Source organism: Aulostomus chinensis, chromosome 8 (genome assembly GCF_037954235.1).
Source record: "Aulostomus chinensis isolate RoL2024-O1b breed Wild chromosome 8, RoL_Achi_v1.0, whole genome shotgun sequence".
Taxonomy (NCBI): domain Eukaryota; kingdom Metazoa; phylum Chordata; class Actinopteri; order Syngnathiformes; family Aulostomidae; genus Aulostomus; species Aulostomus chinensis.
In genome coordinates this window covers 11216344-11238725 of record NC_141327.1, presented here as the reverse complement: position 1 = coordinate 11238725, position 22382 = coordinate 11216344, and the positions used below count along the sequence as shown (strand labels likewise).

The window sequence follows — 22382 nt, the reverse complement described above, 5'->3', positions numbered from 1 at the left end:
ATTCAAGTTTGTTTTTTTTTTAATCAGTGTTAGGTGACAAGCCAGGAGTGACTCCAGTTGTATAACTGATGAATTTGCAGGTTTTTTTCATGCATTCGTCAAGAATATAAGCAGCACTGACTCATGCTAACTGTAGTGTTTGAATACGTGTGTGTGTGTGTGTGTGTGTGTGTGTGTGTGTGTGTGTGTGTGTGTGTGTGTGTGTGTGTGTGTGTAAGAGACAGAAATGATATAACAGTACTCCAGCCAAGTCTCTCATCGCTCATTCTCCTCTCACCCAGTGCGTTTCCTTTTCAGGGATTCCAACTAAAGAAGAGAGAGATGGAATACACAGACAAACACACAACATAAACACATGCGCGCGCACACACACACACACAAAGATGATTAACATTTTATACTGTCAGTACAACCCTTACCTCATTTTCTACCATCTTCAACCTGCCCAGAGCATCCTTGGCAGCGTCCTATAAAGAGAAAAAAAAAACAAAAAAATTAATACAGTAACACACAACATATACACACAAAAAACATACAGGCAAGCAGCAGCAGTCGGTTAACAGTGGCCCTGCACTCACCCTGTTGCCTTGGCTTGAGTACTTCTTCACAGAATCAGCGAGTCCTTGGGTGAAGCGCCGCAGCACGTGCTCATACTCTACTCATTGGCAAAGGGAAGCATGGGTTATTACTCCTGTGTGAGAAATGAACTTGAGAGACTCATGAGATGTGTACTTTTCATATTGGGGTGTGTTACCTGTAAGGAGAGCAGGAGAGGCTCGCTCCAGCTGAGCTTTCTGCCACTGCAGTCGGTGTGTGACCTCTCTGTACTGATGGATGAGGTCAGATGGTGGATCCCGACGGTTCTTTTTGTACTCTGCAATCTGAGAGAGAGAGAGAGAGAGCGAGAGCAAGCGAGACGGGATGACTGACAAGACCTTCATGCCTTTAAGCCATTAAGCCATTACAGAGAATTGCATGTCATCCGTGGACACACACACACACACACACACACACACAAGTACCTTTCTCTCTAGCCGCTCCTTGTCATAGTTGAGGAGGCTGAAACTGTGGAGTTTGTACTGGGGAGGAGAGTTATCAGAGTGACTGCTCCTGTTGCTGCTGCTGCTTGCTTCATGTCTGGGTTTAGATCGAGGCGAGGGAGCCTGTTTCACACACACACACACACACACACACACACACACACACACACACACACACACACACACACACACCCACACACAGCTGAAGAATCAATGTTTGCGCTAATATGTGCTAATATTGTTGGTCCTACAGCTTTTAACAGTATTTCAATTTTCTTTGGGGTTAAATTGACTCACTTTTAAGTATGTGTGGAAGTAGGAAAGTTAATAAATAAGAACATATTTAAGGAAGTATATAGGAATATGAGTATTATACATGTATGTTAGTATAAATGCATCTGTGAAAGTATGCATCTCTCGATCTATTTGTATCTAATTGTATCAATCTATACTTGTTATCTATCTACCTCCTATCTCTCTCTCTAAGACACACAGCTCATCTACTCACCCGTTCCTTTTGTCTCTCTGGAGGAGAACGAGAGGACACAGGTTCGAGAACCAGCCACTTCTCTGTCACTGGCTGGAGATCCACCCCTGATATTGGCTCTTTGATCTTCACCCTCACCTCCAACTTGCCCCCAGTGGATTTACGGCCATCCATCACCTGAGAAACACATGCACGTTAGAAATATCTGGTGTACACATGTCTATTTGTGTTGCTATGTCATAAACACTCACCTCTATAATCTCTCTGATGTCACAGTGGTTTTCTAGACCCTCAAGCTTCAGCTGTGCTGTGCCGACCACCTTATCTGTCTTAAAGAGGCCTCTGTGAACACATGCAGCAGAGCGTAACCCTCACAGGTAAAATAGACTTGACATTTACAACAAGAATCATGCAGACAGATACAGTAGACACCAAAGAGGCTCCAGGTTCTACCCCTTGTGGATGACTTCAAACTTGATGCCTTTGGACTGGATGACTCGTTTAAAGCCTCGGTGCGTTCGGTTGATGTTGAGTTTAAACTGTTCTTTAAACTCTGGACTACTTGTGTTCTTTACCGTGCCTGTTTTGTCCCTCTGTGCTTCCTCCTACACACACACACACACACACACACACACACACACACACACACACACACACACACACACGTACATAGACACTTTCATGAAAACACATCTAATTATAGAGAGTGAAACAACCATTATCTCATCTCAGATTCTTACCGCACTGGGAAAAGGAAATTCAAACTTCACACTGGCATCCAGATCATTAGCAGAGACACCTGAAGGTACAGATGTAGATGTAAGAGTCCACGTTAGGCAGATGTCTAGAAATAGGGTGTAGCTAGCCAACCTGTCAGGGTACCAACATTTTCCACCAAAATTTAGAACCTGCTAAGCTTTTTGACATGCTGCTCCCAAGTTCTTTTCATGAAATAAGTAAAAGTGACACACTTGCTGTATCTGTTGGGCTATGACAGCTTTGTTGACGCAATATCACATACTTGTTACATTTAAGACATCAAATATTTATGTAGCCACACTAAAAATTACTAATATTTAAAACTGCTGATGATAATGTGTAATGTGTATATTGCCTAGCAGAGTAGCGTTGTGTGTGTCCAGTGTGTGTGACTTTCCTTGCTTCAATCACAGTTGGTAGCTGCAGTCACTATGAAAATGAGATTCTTTCTACATCCTTGCTGTCTGCTTTGTAATGTTTTATTCTGCAGTTCAGGAGCCAGGTATTTCATTTCTTTAGCCTAGTGTTGCTTTTTTTTGCACCCGCTGCAGTGTCCATAGATCTTTGGTTATTATTGGCTGCTGGGGCCAGCTATTTTGTTTATAGATTGTCATTTGTGATTTCGGAGTTCATTCTAGCGATGCTACATACTGACTGATAGGGTAGTGGTCCGATCCACACTCTAATTTCAAAGATGGAAATCTGCCTACCCGAGGGAGCAGGGAGGTTGATGCCTCTGATGATGTACAGTATCAGGTCAGTTGATGCCAGGTTGGGGTAGGTCCTACAGAAAAATAAATATGACCACTAAGAACCAGTGTGATGAATGACAGACATCAAACAGTTGGCATCTCTGAGAGCCAAACAACCCCGACTGCTGAATGAGTCACTGCTCGGTGTGCTACTGGAGCAGAGCCAGAATGAGTGAGTCACTGGGAATCAGATGCAGCTCCTCTCAGTGAAAGTAATCCCTGTTTTTCTCTATAAAAATAAATATGTTTACAAATAATTTCAACAGTTACATGAGGTAAAATAAATGAACTTTTTGGTCTTATAGCTTCCAAATGAGCTCAAATTTACTTCAAATTTTGGTTTAATTCCTGTCTAAGTCTCTACCCTAAACTAAGCTGGCGGCTGGGGTCAAACCACACAGCTTGAGTGAGGCCTGAATGCTTTTGCTGATGACTGGCAACTGAAGGCATTCAGTTAATTTTATTTGTTTGGAGGAAAGACAAACAAGACAAGATAACACATTCAACTGTGTGCTGTGAGTTTGTTGCTGACTTGAAAGTGTTGAGGGTCCTCTCCTCAGTGTGACACTTGGGGACCGGGTAGCCCTTGGCATGGTTGTTCTTCAGCAGCTCTATGTTTTTTAAAGATTCTTCGACAAGTTTCTCAAACCTGTAGAGAGACACAGACACACAGTGATTTCTTATTGTGGGATGGTCACTGTTATTTCTTATTCCAGAACAGAAAGTGTTCATAGACTAATATATATATACATACATATACATATACATGCATATATTAGTCTCCAGCCCCCCGCAACCCTTAACAGGATGGATGGATGGATATATATGTGTGTATATTTGTTTTTGAGATTTTTGAGGACCATTTCTCACTTGAGAGCTTCACCCACGTTACCAATCTGCGTGAACTTCTGAGAGTAGCTCAGACATTTCTGAAAATCAAAAGGTATAACAAAAAAAAAAAGTACAGTAGCCAAAGTTAGATAGGACAAAATTGTAATAAAACGAGATTATGAATACGAATAAACAATAACGATAAAAAGGAAAGAAAGAAGTGTATCCTAACCTCATGCTGCTTCCGCAAAAGCTCCATGAGGCCGTGGTACTGCTCACTGGTGCGAGGGGACAGAGGGGAGGTACGGGAGCGAGCCAGGGAGAAGTCCTCCTCACTGACTGGAGCACTGGGAATCTGTTGGGACAGAAGCAGTTACAAATGAGACAATTGTTATAAAGGGAAAATGGAAATTGTTTAAAATATTTAAAATTCATTTAAAATTTACATATTGCAAAAGAACATATCATCTACAATTATAGTTCAATTTTAGTGATTTTTTTTTTTACAGATTTGCAACTCTGGTTTTTTGAATCTAAGATCAAGTATGTACCAAAATCAAACACATATTTTTTTGCTTTGGCAGAGGCCTGCTGGTTACTGGACATTCTGAATACTCATTTTGAAGCACGTGTGATGGGCAAGAAGGCAAACTAACAGAGGCACAAGCATAATATTCTTCATAATCACACTGTGAGACTGAGCCAGAGAGAAATTCATGACTTAATATGGGAGACAAAATGAAAAAAAATTCATTTGGGATACTTGGCAACTATGTGATATGAATAATGGCGTGTGACACACACAAACAAAAACAGACACAAACACAAAATGTGAGACCAAGATGAGAACAAAAGTGCTTTTGATTTCACAGCGTTTCTTCCTTTTGCCATATTAAGGCACCTCACACCCTCAGTTACTCCTGTAGTTCAAACACACATACATGCACACGCGCACACACACACACACACACATACACACTCTGTGTCATCTTGCTGTTCATTAACTCTTTACAATATAATTAGAACCTTGGTGATATCAACAGGTAGGCCAGACTTGGCAGCGGTGATCATGGGGTCGAGTCCCTTGGCGTGTCGGAGGTGCTGCGCTGCTCCTGTCATGTCCTACAAACAAGCAAGAGAAATTAAAGACTGATAAAACAACAGGCAGTCTCGGGTATGACTACTACAAAAATGCACAGGTGTGAGAGAAGCATTTTCCACCAAAGGAAAAAGGTTCACAGTATACCTTCATCTTCTTGGAGCGCAGTGCTGCACGCAAAAAAGCCTGTCGCCTTAGCAACAGGAAATCCACTTGCTGCTGGGCTACAATTAAGAGAAAAATAAGTAAAACTCAGTCTTATGTAGCACTCAAACATTTTTCATTCGTTAACTCACTGTCTCTTCTGCTGGAGCGTCACTGCTGGCATTTCATGAATAAATGTACATTGTATACTTTACAGTACACTGCACGTTTATCCCACTGTCACATACAGTACGCTTAACGCTGGAAAACATGCAAGAGGGCCTACAGTAGTCATCCACTCTCTGAGATGGATCACTTGAAATGAACTCACCCTCTCAAACTGTAATGTTTTTGAGCAGCTACTTGTCCAAGTGTGTGCACCAAGCAGAGTGCATGCTTGTTGTACACCCGCCTGTGTAAGTGCATCTTCCTGTCTGAATGCCTGTTCTGTCTACGCTGTAGCTGGCATGAAAAATACTGCTCCATTGACCTCAGATCTGGTTTTGTTGGACAATGGAGACCACTTTGTCCTGTATCAAGACAGGAATGCACCAACAATGTACTGGCCACACCCCTTTTTCAGACCAACACACCCATGGGTGCACAGATAGGTGCGAGGAAGATTACAACATGGATGCTGGATGAGAAAATGGCAACTATGTTGAAGAAAAACTAGCAATGCATCTGACAGAAGAGATTTTTACATGATTCATCAGGGAGGCACGTGTATGTGCGCCCGTACACAAACCCACAATCTGTCTTAACACACCTTTAGGTCCCAGTTTCAGAGTTGTGGTGCCTCCAGGGGCCTGAGGGGCTGGAGATTTTGCTTTTTGGGCAGGTGGACGCATGGCTGGCTACAGAGAAAAAAAGGTGTCAGCTGAGGATCGTCAGAAAGATCAAATGAACGTAAAAGAATTTTAACAGAAAAAATGAAGACTACCACCTTCTTTATGTGAACTGCTAATGTTTGTTTTTCAAGCTTACCATTTTATTTTCAAAGCTGAGCCTAAACAACGGCTGTTCTTGTTGATTACCACAGCATCATATGTCATAGTGAGTATGGAACTGATGCAATAGCCAAGACAAACCAGTAATGATTCAAACAGAACTGGCAGAAGTGTTTATTTAAGGGAAATGAAAGTCAACCAATCACACACTTTGGCTGCACAACAATTTAACCATTTGGCAGACCCTTTATTATATTTTTACCTTGGCATTCTCACTTGGACCATCCTCTTCTTTATCTTCTGCATCTGCGTCCTGATTAGCTATTTTCATCGCTGTTTCCAGGACACCCATGAGGCTCTGTTGTTCCCTCTCTGCACCCTGGAGTGGTGGACAACCTAGACGAGTAACATGCACACTATACACTCAATAAAAATACAAACTGAACCCTGTTCCATTAGTTTAAGTATTGCCTCTGAAATTGCTGTAACATGTTATTCTCTGTGTTTATTTTAGCAGTTTTGGAGTATCGAGATGCTGATGGGTGTCACATGTCTCAAATATCAGACACAGCTACAGAACATCCAGGGGAGCATGAATGCAGATGGGGACCAGAACCAGGCTCTGTGTCTTATTCTGCTCTTCATCTGTCAACACAATGTCACTTCTCAGTGTGACAGTGGTGGGCTTCATGCCACTAGGTTGGGCATAAAATTAGTAAACTTTGACCCCCTCTGTCTCTCAGGGACTGTTGTTGTATTTCAGCAGACATGCTATAGTGAAAATCAGCATTACATAAACCCTGAGGAAAGTACCTGGTGGCACAGGTAGATCAGATAAGTTGACAGGTCGTCCAGCTTTGTGAGCTTTAATGGAATCCTGGTATTGCTGTTACGAAAGAAGGACATGAGTGACAGTTCTGTTATCACCTTCAGATACAATTTATAAACTGGTATTAATAGCCTGTGACAGTCATTTCATTCCGTCATTGTTAAAAACAACAAAGGGGCGTTCTTGAAAATACAAACAATTAGAACAAAGAAACAATCACTAAAGTACAAAAGTACTCCCACATGGAAATCAATGTCATCAACATTTTTTCACTACAAGAAAATTAATTAAAATGCCACACTACCTCTTTTGTCTATTTACACACTCTACTGGACATCAGATATTTAGCGCACCCTTGTTCTGTTTGTTCATGTCTCAGTGTTGTTTGGTGATTTTCAGAAAACAAAAACCTCTTATCAGATGTTCAGCTGGGAAAAATAAGATTCAATTCCAGCTGTAAGGGTGAAGAAGAACATGTCTTCAACTAAGACTCAGGAAATGTTAGTTGCCAGACCTTGACAATGCGCTGGTGCATGCGGGCCTTCCGGTCATCTCCTTTACTCCTGGCTCCCTCTGCTGCTGACTTGTAGATGTCCATCCTCTGCTGCAGGGCTTCTGCCACACTGGTGGGAGCAGGTAAGTCTTGGTAGGGAACAAACACACTTCAGTTGTTTTTTTGTTTTTTTTTGTTAATAAAACCATATCTAGGTTTCACCTGCACCACACTAATAAGTCAAAGGAAGGAACAGAGCAGGCGGCACGGTGGTGCAGTGGTTTGCACTGTCGCCTCACAGCAAGAAGGTTCCGGATTTGAGTCCTGGCTTCGGCACAGGATCTTTCTGTGTGGAGTCTGCATGTTTTCCCTGTTCCTGTGTGGGTTCTCTCTGGTCCTCCAGCTTCCTCCCACAGTCCAAAGACATCAAGAGAGGACGAGGCTGATTGATACTCTAAATTGACCGTAGGTGTGACTGTGAGTGTGAATGGTTGTCTGTCTCTATGTGTTGGCCCTGTGATGGACTGGTGACCTGTCCTGGGTGAACCCCGCCTCTCGCCTGAAAGCCGCTGGGAGAAAATGGATGGATGGATGGATGGAAGGAACAGAGTTACGACAACTACTAACTACGACTATCTTACCAGCAGTGGCCACCTGGGTGGGTGCAGGAGCAGTGGGAGCAGCAGGTTTAGAGGAAGACTGAGGAGGAGGAGCTGCACTGTGCTCAACTGTTTGGTCCCCTGCAGAGGGTTACAGAGCAGGTTAATGTTAAAGATGATTAGCACAGCGTAGCAACTCGACTGAGAGAAGGCAACGTAAAGAGAAGATGTGTCAGACAGTTTCTCTTATGTAAATGTAAGGGATGTGATGCTTCATGTTATTTTTCAGAACATTATTATCAAGCTTATTCATTCCAGCTAAACCTAAACTGTTTGACATATTCACACATCTAGATAATCAGGAACTGGATTACATGACAAAATATCAGCTACACAAGCAGAGGTAATAGAGACAGATGTATGCACCAGGTAAATCAGTTATACTGACCAGGGGGCAGAGGGAGGGAACTCAGATCTACTGGTTTGCCTTCATCTACTGCCTCCACCAGCAAGTCCAGCTTCTGCATGAACACAGGTCATTTCTATCAGAAGTGACCATAAACTAGAAATATAATGGAGCTCGTGAAATGGGGTGAAAATATTTTTGTAACTCTTCACTCAATATAACTCATTTAGTTGTCTTTTTTTTTTAATTCACTAAAAGACAAAATAATCATTCATATTTCAACATGTAAAGAACCACATCAGTTAAATCCTTGTAGCACAGCATGTTAGGTAATTCAACTACTGGTTCCTGCTTACAGACTGTGTTTTGGGGCTGACGCCATGTTGTTTTTACTACAAGTGCTACAAACTTTATCTTTGTTCTGAGAATTTTGTAAAAAATTAATCTTGCATCTTTCTTCAGACAAACTTGACAGGAGACAGTGGTCTGTTCGATGTAAGAAACTACAAAAATGAACTAGCTTCACATGACCCAAGACACTGCTTTGTTGGGGAACAAATGCTAACAACTAATCTGTACTGGCATGTTGATATTTTTCGAGGGTTTGAGGAGAACTCGTGGTAGGAAAAGCTGTTACTATGAACTACTGAGGCCCACAGCTCAGGAAGATGGTGACGATATCATAATTTACCCAACTTGAGGTAAATATCAATCTTCATCCTTTTAAAATCATCCTTAACCATTCATTTATATCAACTGATTTATCACGCAGCACTAACATTTAACACAAATGATTATGATTTACTTACAGAATAACACAATAAATGGATGCGTTACCTTGGCAATGAGATAGTGCTGTTTGGCCTGCTCAATGTTGCCACTCTGCTTGGCGAGTATGGCAGCCATTTTGTACTCCCTCTGCCTGGACAACACTGCCTGTTTCAGCTCTGAAAGGAGTGTTGGCAAAGAAGTATATCAGTTTGTTGTGTGTGTGTGTGTGTGTGTGTGTGTGTGTGTGTGTGTGTGTGTGTGTGTGTGTGTACAAAGGAGAGAAAATAGAAAACACAACTAAGTGACATTCAGCAGGATCATTTGTGCAATTGTATGTTCAATATCTTCACCTTTCATGTATCGCTGCGGTAGTGTGTGTGTGTGTGTGTGTGTGTGTGTGTGTGTGTGTGTGTGTGTGTGTGTGTGTGTGTGTGTGTGTGTGTGTGTGTTATCATGGCTATGGCTATGTTGTTCTGGAGACAATGACTGTCGTGGGGGGTTAAAGGTCATGACTCCCGAGTAGTGGGTCAACATGTTGACTAGCGTTACAGTTGATATGATTTTGATAAGGATTGTTAGAGAAATATTTCACTGAATTAAGTGACATGTTAACCCATCTCACAGGACACATATTGTTGCTAATCACTCAAGAGACTGACAACTATTAAGCAGTCTACAGACCTTCTAAGTGTTGTGATAGTAAGAAATGCATATTTCTATAATGTTAAAGACCATTCTAGTAGAGATAAAACATTTAAATTGGACATCAGTATTCTATCTCAGGACAGGTAATCAGGAAGATCAAAAGGAGATTTAATCTATGAACTCATCCAAAATTTGTTATGATGTGACAGTTTACCTGAGTGCTGTGCGTCGGGCTGGCTGGGGGTGAGCGGTGAGATAGCAGGTGTTTCTGGAGTCATGGCCACCGCTGGCTTCTGGGGTGGGGTCAGGTGGAGCAGCTTAGTATTAGGAGGTGTCGGTGCAGCCTCTTGTAGAGGTTTCTCATTGGTGGGAAAAGAGGGCTCTGCCGACAGCTCTTGCAGTCCCCCAATGGGATCAGACTCAACTTCGGCCTTGGGTTTCCTACCAGGAGCAACAGGAGGTGGCATCTCCTCCTCATTGACTGGCTTTCCTTTCCTCACAGATGTCAACATGGACTGTAATGTCTGGGGTTGACAAGGACAGAGGAAGCAGGTATGTATGAACTCTATGTCTTCTTTGCTTATGGAGGGTATTGGGAAGCTTCAGTATTAAACTGACATGATGGCAGACTCAGTCAAAAGACCTGGTGGATGATTTAAGAGTAGATACATTGTTACAAGCATGAGCGGAGGATAGGTTTGGGCTTGCATATGGAGGTTACATGAGACATGTGTTGTTTATCTTACCTTTAATCCACGCTCATATCTTCTTACTTTGCTCATTTCCCCTGCATCCTTGGCATTGGAGATGGCTGACTTATACATTTCGATGCGGTCCAAAAGGCAAGCCTCCACCCCAGTTGCACCTCTGGGTGATGCAGGAGGTGTGAAATGGGATGTGGCGCTCACTTTGGGAGCAGTTGGTGTGATGGCTGGAGGGGTATGAGCCGGAGGTTCCTCATCATCCTCCAAAACCTCATTCAGTTCTGCCTGTGTACAAAACCATTGGAATCAAATATGGAAAGTGTTTCTCCAAAGCCCTAAAGTTTCAGTGTGAAATCATGTGTGACAAATAAATCAATGAACATACAGCATGTTTGATTATAAAATGGTCAATTTATCCACTAACTTCTGCTCTAAAGGGGTAAAAGGATTTATTTTACCAGTAGATCTTCATCATCATCCAACTCTTCATCCCCCATGTCCTCATCGTCCAGGTCTTTCATACACAGAGCTGCCATTCGCTCTATTTCAGCCATGGCAACAGGAGCTGAACATAAGATAAACACACACAGTGTATTTTGAACACTGACATGGGCACGTATAGTGTTGTTTTTACTAGGAAAGGTACGAAGACTCTGCTCCTTCTCACCTCTGCCTTCACCTTTCTTCCCCTGTGATCTTCCTCCTCCCCCCTGCCCCACCAGATTTAGAAGTTCTGCCTCCAGTTCTTCATCGTTCCCATCATCATCCATCCCTCCATCCGGGGAGAGGTCAAGGAGCAGCCCCATCTGAGATAAAGAAGGACATTCAGCTGCTAGATCAAACTTTTGTTGACAGAGATAAATGGACATCACCTTTTGAATCTTCTAGGCAAGGAAGGGGGGGGGGTGGTACCTGTTTGGCCCGTGCTGCCCCTTGACCCCGGGGAGGAGGGTTCCTGCTGCGACTCATAGAATCCTTACCTACATTAGTTAGTGAAGAAACAATAAAGTCAGCAGTGCCCTTTAAAAGCAGACACTTTACATCATCGTGTACCTGTATAGCTACAGTGTTCATGTTAGCAAACAGCTAGCTCCAGATTAATTGCAATTTTGTAAAGCTACTGAAAGGGAAAGCAGGCTACTTCATGTTACCTCGTCAGTTTCACGGACCGTGGTGTTAGCAGTGGCTCGTTCGGTCGGTGGCTCCAGTCAAAGAACCTTACTGCTCTCGAACAATCTCGCCAAGCACAGAAAGACAGGGGAATTTCAACGCTGTGTTTGAGCTGTCAAAACAAGAACGACAGCATACAGTGGAATTTACTTCCTACATCCTATCTCCATAGCAACAAGCAGCGCGCTTTACGACTGGACGAAACACATCCATTACTGACGTAAAGCGTGTCAGTCCCTCTCTTAACAGCACAGGTAGGTAGTTACTAACGCTGGAAACTCATATAAGCCGACATTTTGTCACCAGTTCCTTCACATTGACATAAAATTCAGATACAAAACTTGATATGCTTCAATCTTAGTATATATTATGTAAATAACCCCATTTATCATCTTAAACATTCGTTAGAGACATCGGGCAAAATTCACCAGCTACGTCTTAAGAAAAACAAGTTAAGTGTAGCTAACCATCAATAAACAAATATAGCAATGAAAAAGAGTATTTTTAAGCCCTTTCGTAATCGTATGGATACAAATATATTTGGATTCTTTAACTAATATAAATCATTTTCTATACTTAAAAGAGGAGATGGCCAAAGGGAGACTGGAGACCAGCAGCAATGGTAGAGAAGATGCTAATGTACCGTCATATGAGCGAAGTTTGATGCACCACCGTAGCACAGAAATAACAATATAATTACGTAATTTATGTCGTATATTTGAAATGTTTTTCATCACAGTATTTGAATCAATTATTGTTCTTTATATTTTCATCAGATACACCTCAGCTTCACTCACTCAAGACAAGAAAAAGAGAATGTCCAAGAGATGAGCTGTCCCTGATTGATGAGGTTTGTCTTCATCAATAGGTCATTTGGGTGAAGCCGGCATGGCTCTGAGGTACAGTGGCCGTCTAGCATCTTAAAGGGTGCTGGTTAGATCCTCTCTTCCCTCGGTGACCATGTCGAAGTATCTGTGAGCAAGATTCTGAACCCCTAATTGCTCCTGATGGCCCTGTGATGGACTGGTGATCTGTCCAGGGTAACCCCGCCTCTGTCAGCTGAGATAGGCTCCAGCCCCCACCACCCCCTCCCCCCCGCAACACTCAACAGATAAGCGATACAGAAAATGGATGGATGGACTCTTTATTTCTGTTTTTGTGACATGAAATGCATTGTAAATATACAGAATACCTAATAATTTCATCCATCCATTTTCTACCATTTGTCCTGTTATGGGTCAATGGGGGGGCTGGAGCCTATCCCAGCAGCCTTCAGACAAAAGGTAGGGTTCACCCTGGACAGGTCACCAGTCCATCACAGGGCCAACACATAGAGACAGACAACCATTCACACTCACAGTCACACCTACAGTCAATTTAGAGTATCAACCAGCCTCGTCCCCCCTTGATGTCTTTGGACTGTGGGAGGAGCCAGAGAGAACCCACAACCTTCCCTCATTATTATATTTCGTTATTTGATCAGGCGGTGGCACGGTGGTGCAGTGGTCAGCACTGTCGCATCACAGGAAGAAGGTTCCGGTTTTAAGCCCCGGCTCCAGCACAGGATCTTTCTGTGTGAGTCTGCATGTTCTCCCTGTTCCTGTGGGGGTACTCTCCAGGTTCTCCAGCTTCCTCCCACAGTCCAAAGATATCAAGAGAGGACGAGGCTGATTGATACTCTAAATTGACTGTAGGTGTGACTGTGAGTGTGAATGGTTGTCTGTCTCTATGTGTTGGCCCTATGATGGACTGGTGACCTGTCCAGTGTGAACCTTGCCTCTTGCCTGAAAGCTGCTGGGATAGGCTCCAGCCCCCTGCAACTCCTAACAGGATAATTGGAAGAAAATGGACGGATAGATGGATGGATGAATGGATGATTATTTGATCAGGCAGTAGAGTGAAATGTTTTGCAGGATCAGTTAGTGAGTTAAAAAAAGGAGGCTCCAGAGATATTGGTTCACAGGGAAAATGTTTGGGCACCCCTGTTTCAAAGCCAATTTCTCAACCTTTTTTTCCGCCTAATGTCAGGACACCGAAGAACCTAATACAGTGGTAAGCAAACTGCCAAAGTTTCCTCAGTCCCCCCTGCAGAAATCTACAATGATTTCAGCTCAACAGGACCAGGCAGCAGAAGATTCTTCTACCAAACTAGAAGAAACAAACAATCAAGGAACAAGCATTTACCTGAAGAGTGACACCTGCAAAGCTATTGAAGGACAAGTAAAAACAACAGTCACCAATCATTGCCAGCCGGAGAAATTCAGACTACACACTAAAAATGCAAATGGTGAGGGCATGGAGGGAATACCAACCAAAGACCCACACCAGGTCTACCTGACAACCTCAGAGGAGGCTGATGGGTCCTGTGCAACTACTTGGGGAGAACAAAAGGACACAAGAGAGAGCTCTCAGCTTGAGTTTGAGAGAAACCAAGGAACCAGCCAAGAGGAACTCACCGATGTGTGCATGGGTGAAATCAGTGAAGTGGAAAAGGAAGGAACTCAAGGGGTGCCGGCCAAAAAGAAGAGGAGGATGGGTATGTGTGGTCTGACGGACAAGGAACGAAGTCATTTTTTACAGACAAACATGCGTGACATCAGGACAGAGAGAGCTGAGGGGCCCATATGTCAAAACAGAGCTGACCTTCTATCATCAGCTTCATTGCCAGCATCACCTCTCCCCGTCCCTGTCGGTAGCATCATGGAGACAAGAGAGATGGATATGCAGCCTCAGTCCACGCAGTCTGGTGCAGCTGACAGGTCAGAGTCCTGAGAAAATGTTGAATTGCTCGACTGAAAAACATTTAAAAAAAAATAGATACAACTTGGAAGTTACTGAGGCTTTTAATGTTGATTTCAACTTGAAAAGTGAATGGCGATGATGCTTATACCAGCATCTTCACTGTATAATGGAGTCATTTTTTGATTATAACCCGATATAATTGCAATAAGAAGTTACATTTCTAATTAGACCTCATATTGTTTTGTGCTACCTTGATGACAACATTGTTCGTTTAAACAGGCCAGAACCTGAAGTTCACATCACCATCTCGGATGTGTGCGACCCACACTGCTCAGATGGACAGACTTGTGAGGCTGACGGAGGCCTAGTGGCTGATCCAAAACAACCTGCTGACCTAAACTCGGAGACATCTCCCAACAGAGTAGCTTCTTCTCAGTCAAAGAATGAAGAGACTGACACAAAGAGGCATGGAGGTGTGGCTTCCGTCCTGCAGGTTGATAGTGTGACCATAGCAACGGAGGAGGAGAGGAGGGAAGAGACAAGTGGTGATGCAATGCACCATGATAGAGCTGAGGCTGGGGCTTCATTGTCTGGCACCCAGCAAGGTGGATATAACTGTGACTCTGTGGAGCTCAGCATGGTGGCAGTGCCATCTGGTGGTGCAAAGAGGAAAGATGACGTGAGTAATAGTGGAGAATCATAACCAATTGATTTGCTTTTAATTTTAATTTGCCATAATTTTATCTTGATTACTGCAGTTGTTCTGTGTTTAGTGAATCATACCATTTACAGTCAACTTATAGATGGACATTTGGAAAAGCCCATAAATCCTGTATTCGCGGTGGCACATTGTTTCTGATCAAAGAAGAAGTGACTTGAACAAATAGATACAGATGTTTGAAAATGACCTACAAACATTTGATGGTTCTAACTTGTGACGCGAGTTTTCGTTGCTCTACTCTCCTTTACATGATCAAAAAATATCTCAGGTACTCATTCTAGGTTCACTACATTTGGATATTATGCTTCCATTTGTAAAGAAAACAATTTGTTAATTGATTAAAAAATATATAAATTTTTCATAGAAAGTACAGTTAGGTGCAGGCCCACTGTGAATCACAACTAGAAATGAAAAATCACATGAAGCTGCACACTTTACTGGCGCTGTGTTGAGCTTCATAAATTATTAATTATACATTTAGACGCTTTAGCTGGCAAGATTATTATGTTGTTTCTCTGATCATCTTCCAGACATTTAACCTGCATAGAAATGTTGATCTGCCATACAAGCAAGGATGACGTGTTTGTCCATTTGTTTTTGTTACACACACACACACACACAGTGTTGTCCTGACAATGAACCTGGGACTGGTCCCTCAGTTGTGAACACGGAGCACCCTCATACTCAAGACTCTGCTGACCCGTTTGGATCCGGATGCTCGGATGACGTGTCGGACTCACAGCTGAACAACATTGTTTGGATGTAAGAAAACAAGAAAGGGGGTTAAATCCCACAGCAACTCTGACTGTATCAAGTGAGCGAGTTGAGGTTTTAGTCTGTGAGAAATGAAAGCTACTTGCTCAAGAAAATCTTCAGGTTTACATTTAGAGAGGTTTAAATAACTAGACATCTTACTAGTATGATGAAATTAACAATTTCAAATAAAATATGCATTTTATACCTGTTTTCCCTCCAACTTCTGTTATTTGGCTTCATTCAGGGAGGACAAGGTGATAATGGAGGAAGGCAGAGGTCCTGGTTCCTCAGACAAGGCTGAAGATGCTACAGACCTGATCTGTGGGCTCATTAGGGAAGTCTCCTCTCTCAAGTCAGTAACTGCTAGGCTCTTTTCCTGTTTTAACTGTTTCATGTTCCATTTTGTAGGGTTAGGGTCCTCTAACCACTTATCCGTTAAGGGTTGCTGGAAGGGGGGGGGGGGGGCAGCTGACATTGGGCGAGAGGCAGGGTACACCCTGGATGGGTGGCCAGTCCGTCACAGGAGGGGTTCTGTACCTTGCTAGAGGACACTTCAACACGGTCACCGGGGGAAGTCAGGATCCAACCAGCAACCCTTCAGTTGCTAGACAGCCACTCTACCTCTGAGTCATGCTGCCCCTCAGAGTTGAACTTTTGACATCTAAACTCATTGGTCACTATCCTCCTCTCCCCTCCCACCTCTGGCCTCTAATTGGCTGAAGAGTGAGGTCAGCTTTTGTTTTTTTTTTTTGTCAGCTGGATGTGGTGCCAAGCAGTCTGGTGCCAAGGCCACCTCAGGGACACTGCGATTCTGTAGGCTTGCTCTGGGTGATGCTGAGAAAAAGGGAGAAACTCTGGGCCTTGATTCAAATTCACATCCTGCAGATTAGTGCAAACCTACTCAAATATCTCTTCTAAGGAGTTGAAAAAAATAATAATATGGCAAAACAATAGATTTAGTATATGAGAGAGAACATCTGGTTTACTTGAGAGAATAACAGTAAAAAGGTGAAGACAAAGATGTGGCAAGAACCAATTCCTCCAGTGTCAACTTAAGGGACGAAGCTACATTTGTTGCAGGTTTTTGTTGTTTTTCTTTAACCGGTGGAGCAACCTCTCCCTACCTGACAAGGTTCTTTTTACCTTTTACTTACATCAATACTTTACTCAGAAAGGGTTTCTTGCCTGTTAAGTTCTCAAAAAGAGTTTTTTTGAGTTCAAAAGTTGTTTTGTCCTACATTACTTCTTAGTGACTGCAGAAAGACCCAGCCATGTGTATTTAGCTTGAAGCATCTGGTGGCTGATGGCTAATAGCAGCAAAGTTTCACAACTTTCAAATTAAACAACACTTGAGCACTTCAGTTCAGTTCGATTCTGGTGCTTGTTTACTGGAAGGGTTATAGTTAATTGTTTGAAGTTCACACAAGTGTTTCAGATTTTTGAGCACACAGCTGGATAAAGGAGACATCTGTTTTAGCAGAGAATGTGCTTGATAGCTGGTAAGCTAAGGTTTTTGGAGAGTTTTGCTGTTGACTTGTTGCTGCAGCAGGCAGTCTCCATTAACTTTAAGCTAAATTTATCTTAATGAGCCCAAAACACCGATTTGTGCGTATTAGAATGTCAAAAAACACTATTCACTGGTTGAAGTATTACTTTAAAGTCTTCTGCTGATCTGAAAGCATCTTCTTTTATGTCAATTTCTAACAAATCTTAATTTGTTTTCTTCCAGTCGAACTGTGATGGCCGCTCATCGAGAGCTCGAAAACCTTCGCCGTGGGGGTAGAAGCTCAAGGAACGCCATACACTGATGGTTGAGTTCCACGTACCTTCATTAATAAGTGTTTCTCCACTTAAGTGTTTCTTGGTATTGTAGGCATTTGTTGAGTAGAATGCCATGGAAGAAATCTGTTTTATTACATCTGTATTGAATATCAGTATTTCAATGTAAAGATTTAAAAACTGAATCCTCTTGTAACATTACCAGCCAAAATGTTTCAATGGCTTCACTGTTGACGTTCTCTTAATAAATCAGCGTTACTAATAAGTATTGATAGAACTGAACACGTTTGTTGTCAATTAAGAGATTTATAACTTTGTCATTCAGGAATATTCACACAGAAATTCTCACTTTTTTTTTCCCCGCAAAGTGAGGAGTAGTGTAATGAAATCTTTAGAGCCACATGCATAACACTGCAAATAAAATAACATGCTTCAAGAGCCTCAGAACAAGTCACACATAAAAATCTAAAATGCTGACATGGTCATGTGATGCTAATGTCCTGTGGTAGAGTTATTTCTGATCACTGTTGTGTAGCTATGACAGTTCTACTTCAATGCATGAACGAGAAATGTGGGATGGGACATGAGTCGCTTTAAAAATGTGTAAAACATTTTTTTCCCTTTTTTTTTTTAACCTCCTCCCAAACATAATATCTGGCAGTCGTTCAGAAAAGTACTTTACAAAAACACAACAAACACACTTATTTATCCTCAAAATAAAAGCTGGAAAACAACTCAAATCAACATAGAAGGCTCCACAGCAAACGTGCAAAAAAAAACAACAGAAGATTCTTCAACACACAAAAGCAAAAAACAAACAAATGTTCAACAAAATCACACTCAATAAAACTGGGGTCAGCCTTCTGTGTCGTGTCGTGCTACCTGCCACCTGTGGCTTCAGCGTCTGCACTTTGCGTAAACGGAGCTATACGCGCTGTCCACCTTGGGACAGAAGCGCTTGGTGTGAGCGTTGGAGCCCGTGGCTCCGCAGAGGGGACACACATACTGCCGCAGATACGGGCACAGAACCTCCCCGGCCTGGTTCTTAAGCCAGTGGGACCCGTAGACCAGATCAGACTCCCCATTGTGCTTACAGAAACTGCAGAACATGCGCTCAGATGATGGCGGAGATGCTGGTGGTTCAGGTGTTTTAAAACGGTTGGGTTTCTTGCGATCCTTTGGCCTCGGAGGGCGTTTGAGCGCTACTTTCAAATCTCCCTCGATCGGTGTACCGGCAGGGAACACGTGCATCCTGTCCCACAGCCCATCACTCGGCGGCTGGTGAGCGAAAAAATGTGGGAAATTGGATTCCAACGAAGGATCTGGTGCGGAGTTGGCCCCGGGGTCCTCGCTGACGCGCACGGACACTGAAGACTCGCTGACATCATCCGATTCTCGGTGCGGAGCAGTGGAGACTGGCAGTGAAGACTCGGAGGCGGAGGTTCGACCCAGGATCTCCTGGATTGCATCGGAGAGTCCCATGTAGTCTTTCCAGGGCTGGAAACTTTTACTGTCCGACTCCATAAAGCACGGCAGGCGATGAAAGAGTCCACAAACCATGCCGTTCATTCTAGCTCCTTGTGGCAAAGTAGTCCTCTGACTGTCAGTTGGGGAGACGATTGTTGACTTTCAAAATGCCGACGTGAAAGAACAGCAGCACGGCGCAAATAGCGTTTGATTATTAATTGAGTACAAGTGGTGATCAGGGACGTGCATTCTTCACCGGCCACCGGCAGCCAATCACCTGGGCTCGTGCACTCTGCGTGCAGCCGAGCTCGCCGCTCAACTTTTTCCTAACAGTGACGTTTTCTACCCTCTGGTGCTTTCCCTGCCTAATATACTGTATGTTATCCAGTATCCAAAAACAGCTTGTAGGTAAAGAAATAAACTCCATAAATCCACGAGGAAAATGGAAGCGTTGGTTGTGTTTTACAACAAAACTGAATAATAACGTTCAGTTTTTTTTTCCTGATATGCTGCTAAAAAGTACATTTGGCATCCCCCCCCCCCCCCCTCTGGCACACACATTTTTACATTTCATAAAAAAGTGCAAATACATCACAGCTACCTCATCCTCAAAAGCACAAGAAAACGACAAAAATGAAGAAAAAATACTAGGAAATTAAAATGAAAAAGGGTGAAGATTTATTAAGTGTAAAGAATCAATAATGGTTAAATAAGCTTTTAAAACAATGAAATTAAAGATATGTCAGTTTGTGATATTTCCGGAATATTTTCTATAGCACCTCGTTTAAAGTTTGCTGAAACTTAATGGATATTTTATATAAAACATGTTTTAGAAGTTAAACAGTTTCTAGTTTTAAGCAAACAAACAAAAAACAACAGGAATTATATGAAATGGCAACATAAAGCCACACAGATATAGCCAAATACTCTTTACCATTAATGAAGCAAAAATAAAATGTTGTCATAAAATTTACTGCAAAAGCTATCCCAGCTGCCTTTTGGCTTTAAAGCATTGTAGAAGACATGTTTGGATTTGGAGTGCCCAGACTTTTCCCTTGGAGGGTCAAACCTCAGGCTAAATTGTGGGCTGTGGGCTGAAAATAAGCACTTTGTCGACAACTAGCTGGGTGTACATGCAGGCCTTTTGTTCATTCTGATTTAAATCACTCAAAGTGAGGATTTGGGGTCAACTATTTACATGTGATGTAATGTAATCGAGTCTGGTGTTTATATGATTCAGCACATTTGGCCAGATAAGATGTGTGACATGCCTCACCATCACCTTAAAATCATATGGGGTCAGTCGTGGCGATAGTCCCTGAACCCACTGGTGGACACCAGAGAGGGGAGTCATCAGGCTAAAGAAGGAGGCCTACAGGGTGTTTCTGGTCTGTGGGTCTCCAGAGGCAGCCGACTGGTACTGATGGGCTAAGGGGTGTAGTCACCGGCAGTCACCGAGGCAAAAACTTGGGCGTGGGAGGAGTTCAGTGAGGCTGTGGAGGATGACTATTGATCACACACTGTCTACAGTGGGGACGGGAGGCTGCTGACATCAACTGGGGAGATAGTTGGACAGTGAGAGAAATACTTTGAGGAACTCCTCAATCCCACCAACACGTATTCCATGGAGGAAACAGAGTCGGGGGAAGGACTTGGGGAGGGGTTATCTAATTTCCAGGGCAGAGGTCGCCAAGGCAGAGAAACAACTCCATGACGGCAGAGCTCCGAGGGTGGATGAGATCTGCCCTGGGGATCTCAAGGCTCTGGATGTTTTCGGGCTGTCTTGGTTGACACATCTCTGCAACACTGCATGGAAATCGGGGACGGTGCCTTTGGAGTGGCAGACTGGGGTGGTGGTCCCCATCTTTAGGAAAGGGGATCAGAGGGTGTGATCCAACTATCGGGGGATCACACTCCTCAGCCACCCTGGGAAGGTCTACGTCAGGGTACTGGAGAGGAGGGTCAGGGAGATAATCGAACCTCAGATCAAGGAGGAGCAATGTGGTTTTCATCCCGGCTGTAGATCCGTGGATCAGTTCTTTACCCTCGCTAGGGTGCTGGAAGGGACATGCGAGTTTGCTCAACCAGTCCACATGTGATTTGTGGATTTGGAGAAGGCTTATGACCATTTTCCAAGGAGCACTCTGTGGGGGTATTCTGGGAGTATGGGGTGGATGGCCCCTTACAAAGGGCCATTCAGTCTCTGTACCGAAGGAGTGAGAGTCTGGTTCACATTGCAGGCAATAAGTCAGACTTGTTCCCAGTGAGGATTGGACTCCATTAAGGCTGCCCTTTGTCACCGGTTCTGTTCATAACTTTTATGGACAGAATTTCTAGGTGCAGCCGAGGGGGTCGAGTTTGGTGGCGGGACGACGTGGTCCTCTTAACTCCATCGAACCACAACCTCCAGCTCATGCTGGGCAGTTCACAGCTGAGTGTGAAGCATCTTGGATGAGAATCAGCACCTCCAAGTCTGAGGCCATCATCCTCAACTGAAAAAGGGTGCCCTGCCCACCCGGGTTGGAGGGTAGGTCCTGCCTCAGGTGGAGGAGTTTAAGTATCTCAGGATCTTGTTCTTGAGTGAGGGTAGAATGGAGTGGGAGCTCAACAGGTGGATTTGGGTGGCTGAGGGTGCTAAGCCAGTCCATTGTGGTGAAGAGGGAGCTCTATATCATATCAATCTATATCAATTTAACCCCAAAGAAAATTGAAATACCGTTAAAAGCTGTAGGACCAACATTATTAGTACATAAATACATTGATTCTTCAGCTGTGTGTGTGTAACACTTCTAGTTTATTATAATAAATATAAAATGATCTCCAAATAAATTTCACAATGGAATAATAATGCAGGTGTTTAAAAATATAACCACATAATTTATTCAAACCAAATCAATCTTACTTGACTGAGGCCCTTTTGTTATGACCCAGCTCAGAGAGGGGAAAAGGGAAGCAACAAAGAACCAGTTGCAATTGGTTTCAAAAAAACTATTTAGTTGGACAAACAAAGTCTTCCGCATGTCAGCCACCCCACTGAGTGGCTCTCCCAGGCTTTAAAGAAATGGGTGAATGGTGATCGGTGGAGCTGGTTGACTCCGCACCAATTCCAGCAGCGCCAGCAGGAACCACACCTCTGTTGTCAGCATCCAATCAGGGATCGGGAACACAAGGTGCATTTGCATAACACAGGTGAAGCACACAGAAAGGGCGGGGCAGCTGCTGGCCTTACATCTTTGCT

The 22382-nt window shown here is 43.3% G+C and overlaps 3 protein-coding genes across 7 annotated transcripts; 1 reads left to right on the top strand and 2 right to left on the bottom strand.

The window, feature by feature from the left end:
- Positions 1-147: 147 nt before the first annotated feature.
- Positions 148-11844, bottom strand: cc2d1a (coiled-coil and C2 domain containing 1A). The gene is made up of 28 exons (XM_086210890.1): positions 11661-11844; positions 11422-11489; positions 11177-11315; positions 10968-11074; positions 10552-10794; positions 10020-10329; positions 9227-9336; positions 8432-8504; positions 8026-8124; positions 7406-7533; positions 6876-6948; positions 6325-6458; positions 5882-5969; positions 5116-5192; positions 4896-4991; positions 4102-4224; positions 3909-3967; positions 3571-3687; positions 2997-3070; positions 2268-2326; positions 1981-2132; positions 1779-1869; positions 1549-1704; positions 1023-1163; positions 755-881; positions 579-655; positions 420-467; positions 148-306 (listed from the first exon to the last, which is right to left on the bottom strand). The coding sequence occupies exons 2-28, from the start codon at positions 11476-11478 to the stop codon at positions 274-276; spliced, it is 2991 nt and encodes a 996-aa protein (XP_086067016.1). The 5' UTR covers positions 11479-11489; positions 11661-11844; the 3' UTR covers positions 148-273.
- A 47-nt stretch (positions 11845-11891) lies between these two features.
- Positions 11892-18127, top strand: LOC147257121 (uncharacterized). Of its 5 annotated transcripts, XM_086210929.1 has the most exons (9): positions 11892-11933; positions 12263-12301; positions 12456-12529; positions 13708-13731; positions 13798-14438; positions 14701-15100; positions 15765-15904; positions 16143-16250; positions 17628-18127. In XM_086210929.1, the coding sequence occupies exons 2-9, from the start codon at positions 12268-12270 to the stop codon at positions 17704-17706; spliced, it is 1500 nt and encodes a 499-aa protein (XP_086067055.1). In that variant the 5' UTR covers positions 11892-11933; positions 12263-12267; the 3' UTR covers positions 17707-18127. The 5 variants fall into 5 exon arrangements, with proteins under 5 accessions (XP_086067055.1, XP_086067056.1, XP_086067053.1 ...); XM_086210930.1 differs by lacking the exon at positions 13708-13731 and having other exon boundaries at positions 11893-11933; XM_086210927.1 differs by having other exon boundaries at positions 11894-11933; positions 13708-14438; positions 17628-18125.
- On the bottom strand, positions 17962-19427 carry nanos3 (nanos homolog 3). The gene has a single exon (XM_086210949.1). It carries the CDS (start codon positions 19244-19246, stop codon positions 18575-18577), a length of 672 nt encoding a protein of 223 aa, XP_086067075.1. The 5' UTR covers positions 19247-19427; the 3' UTR covers positions 17962-18574.
- Positions 19428-22382: the final 2955 nt, after the last annotated feature.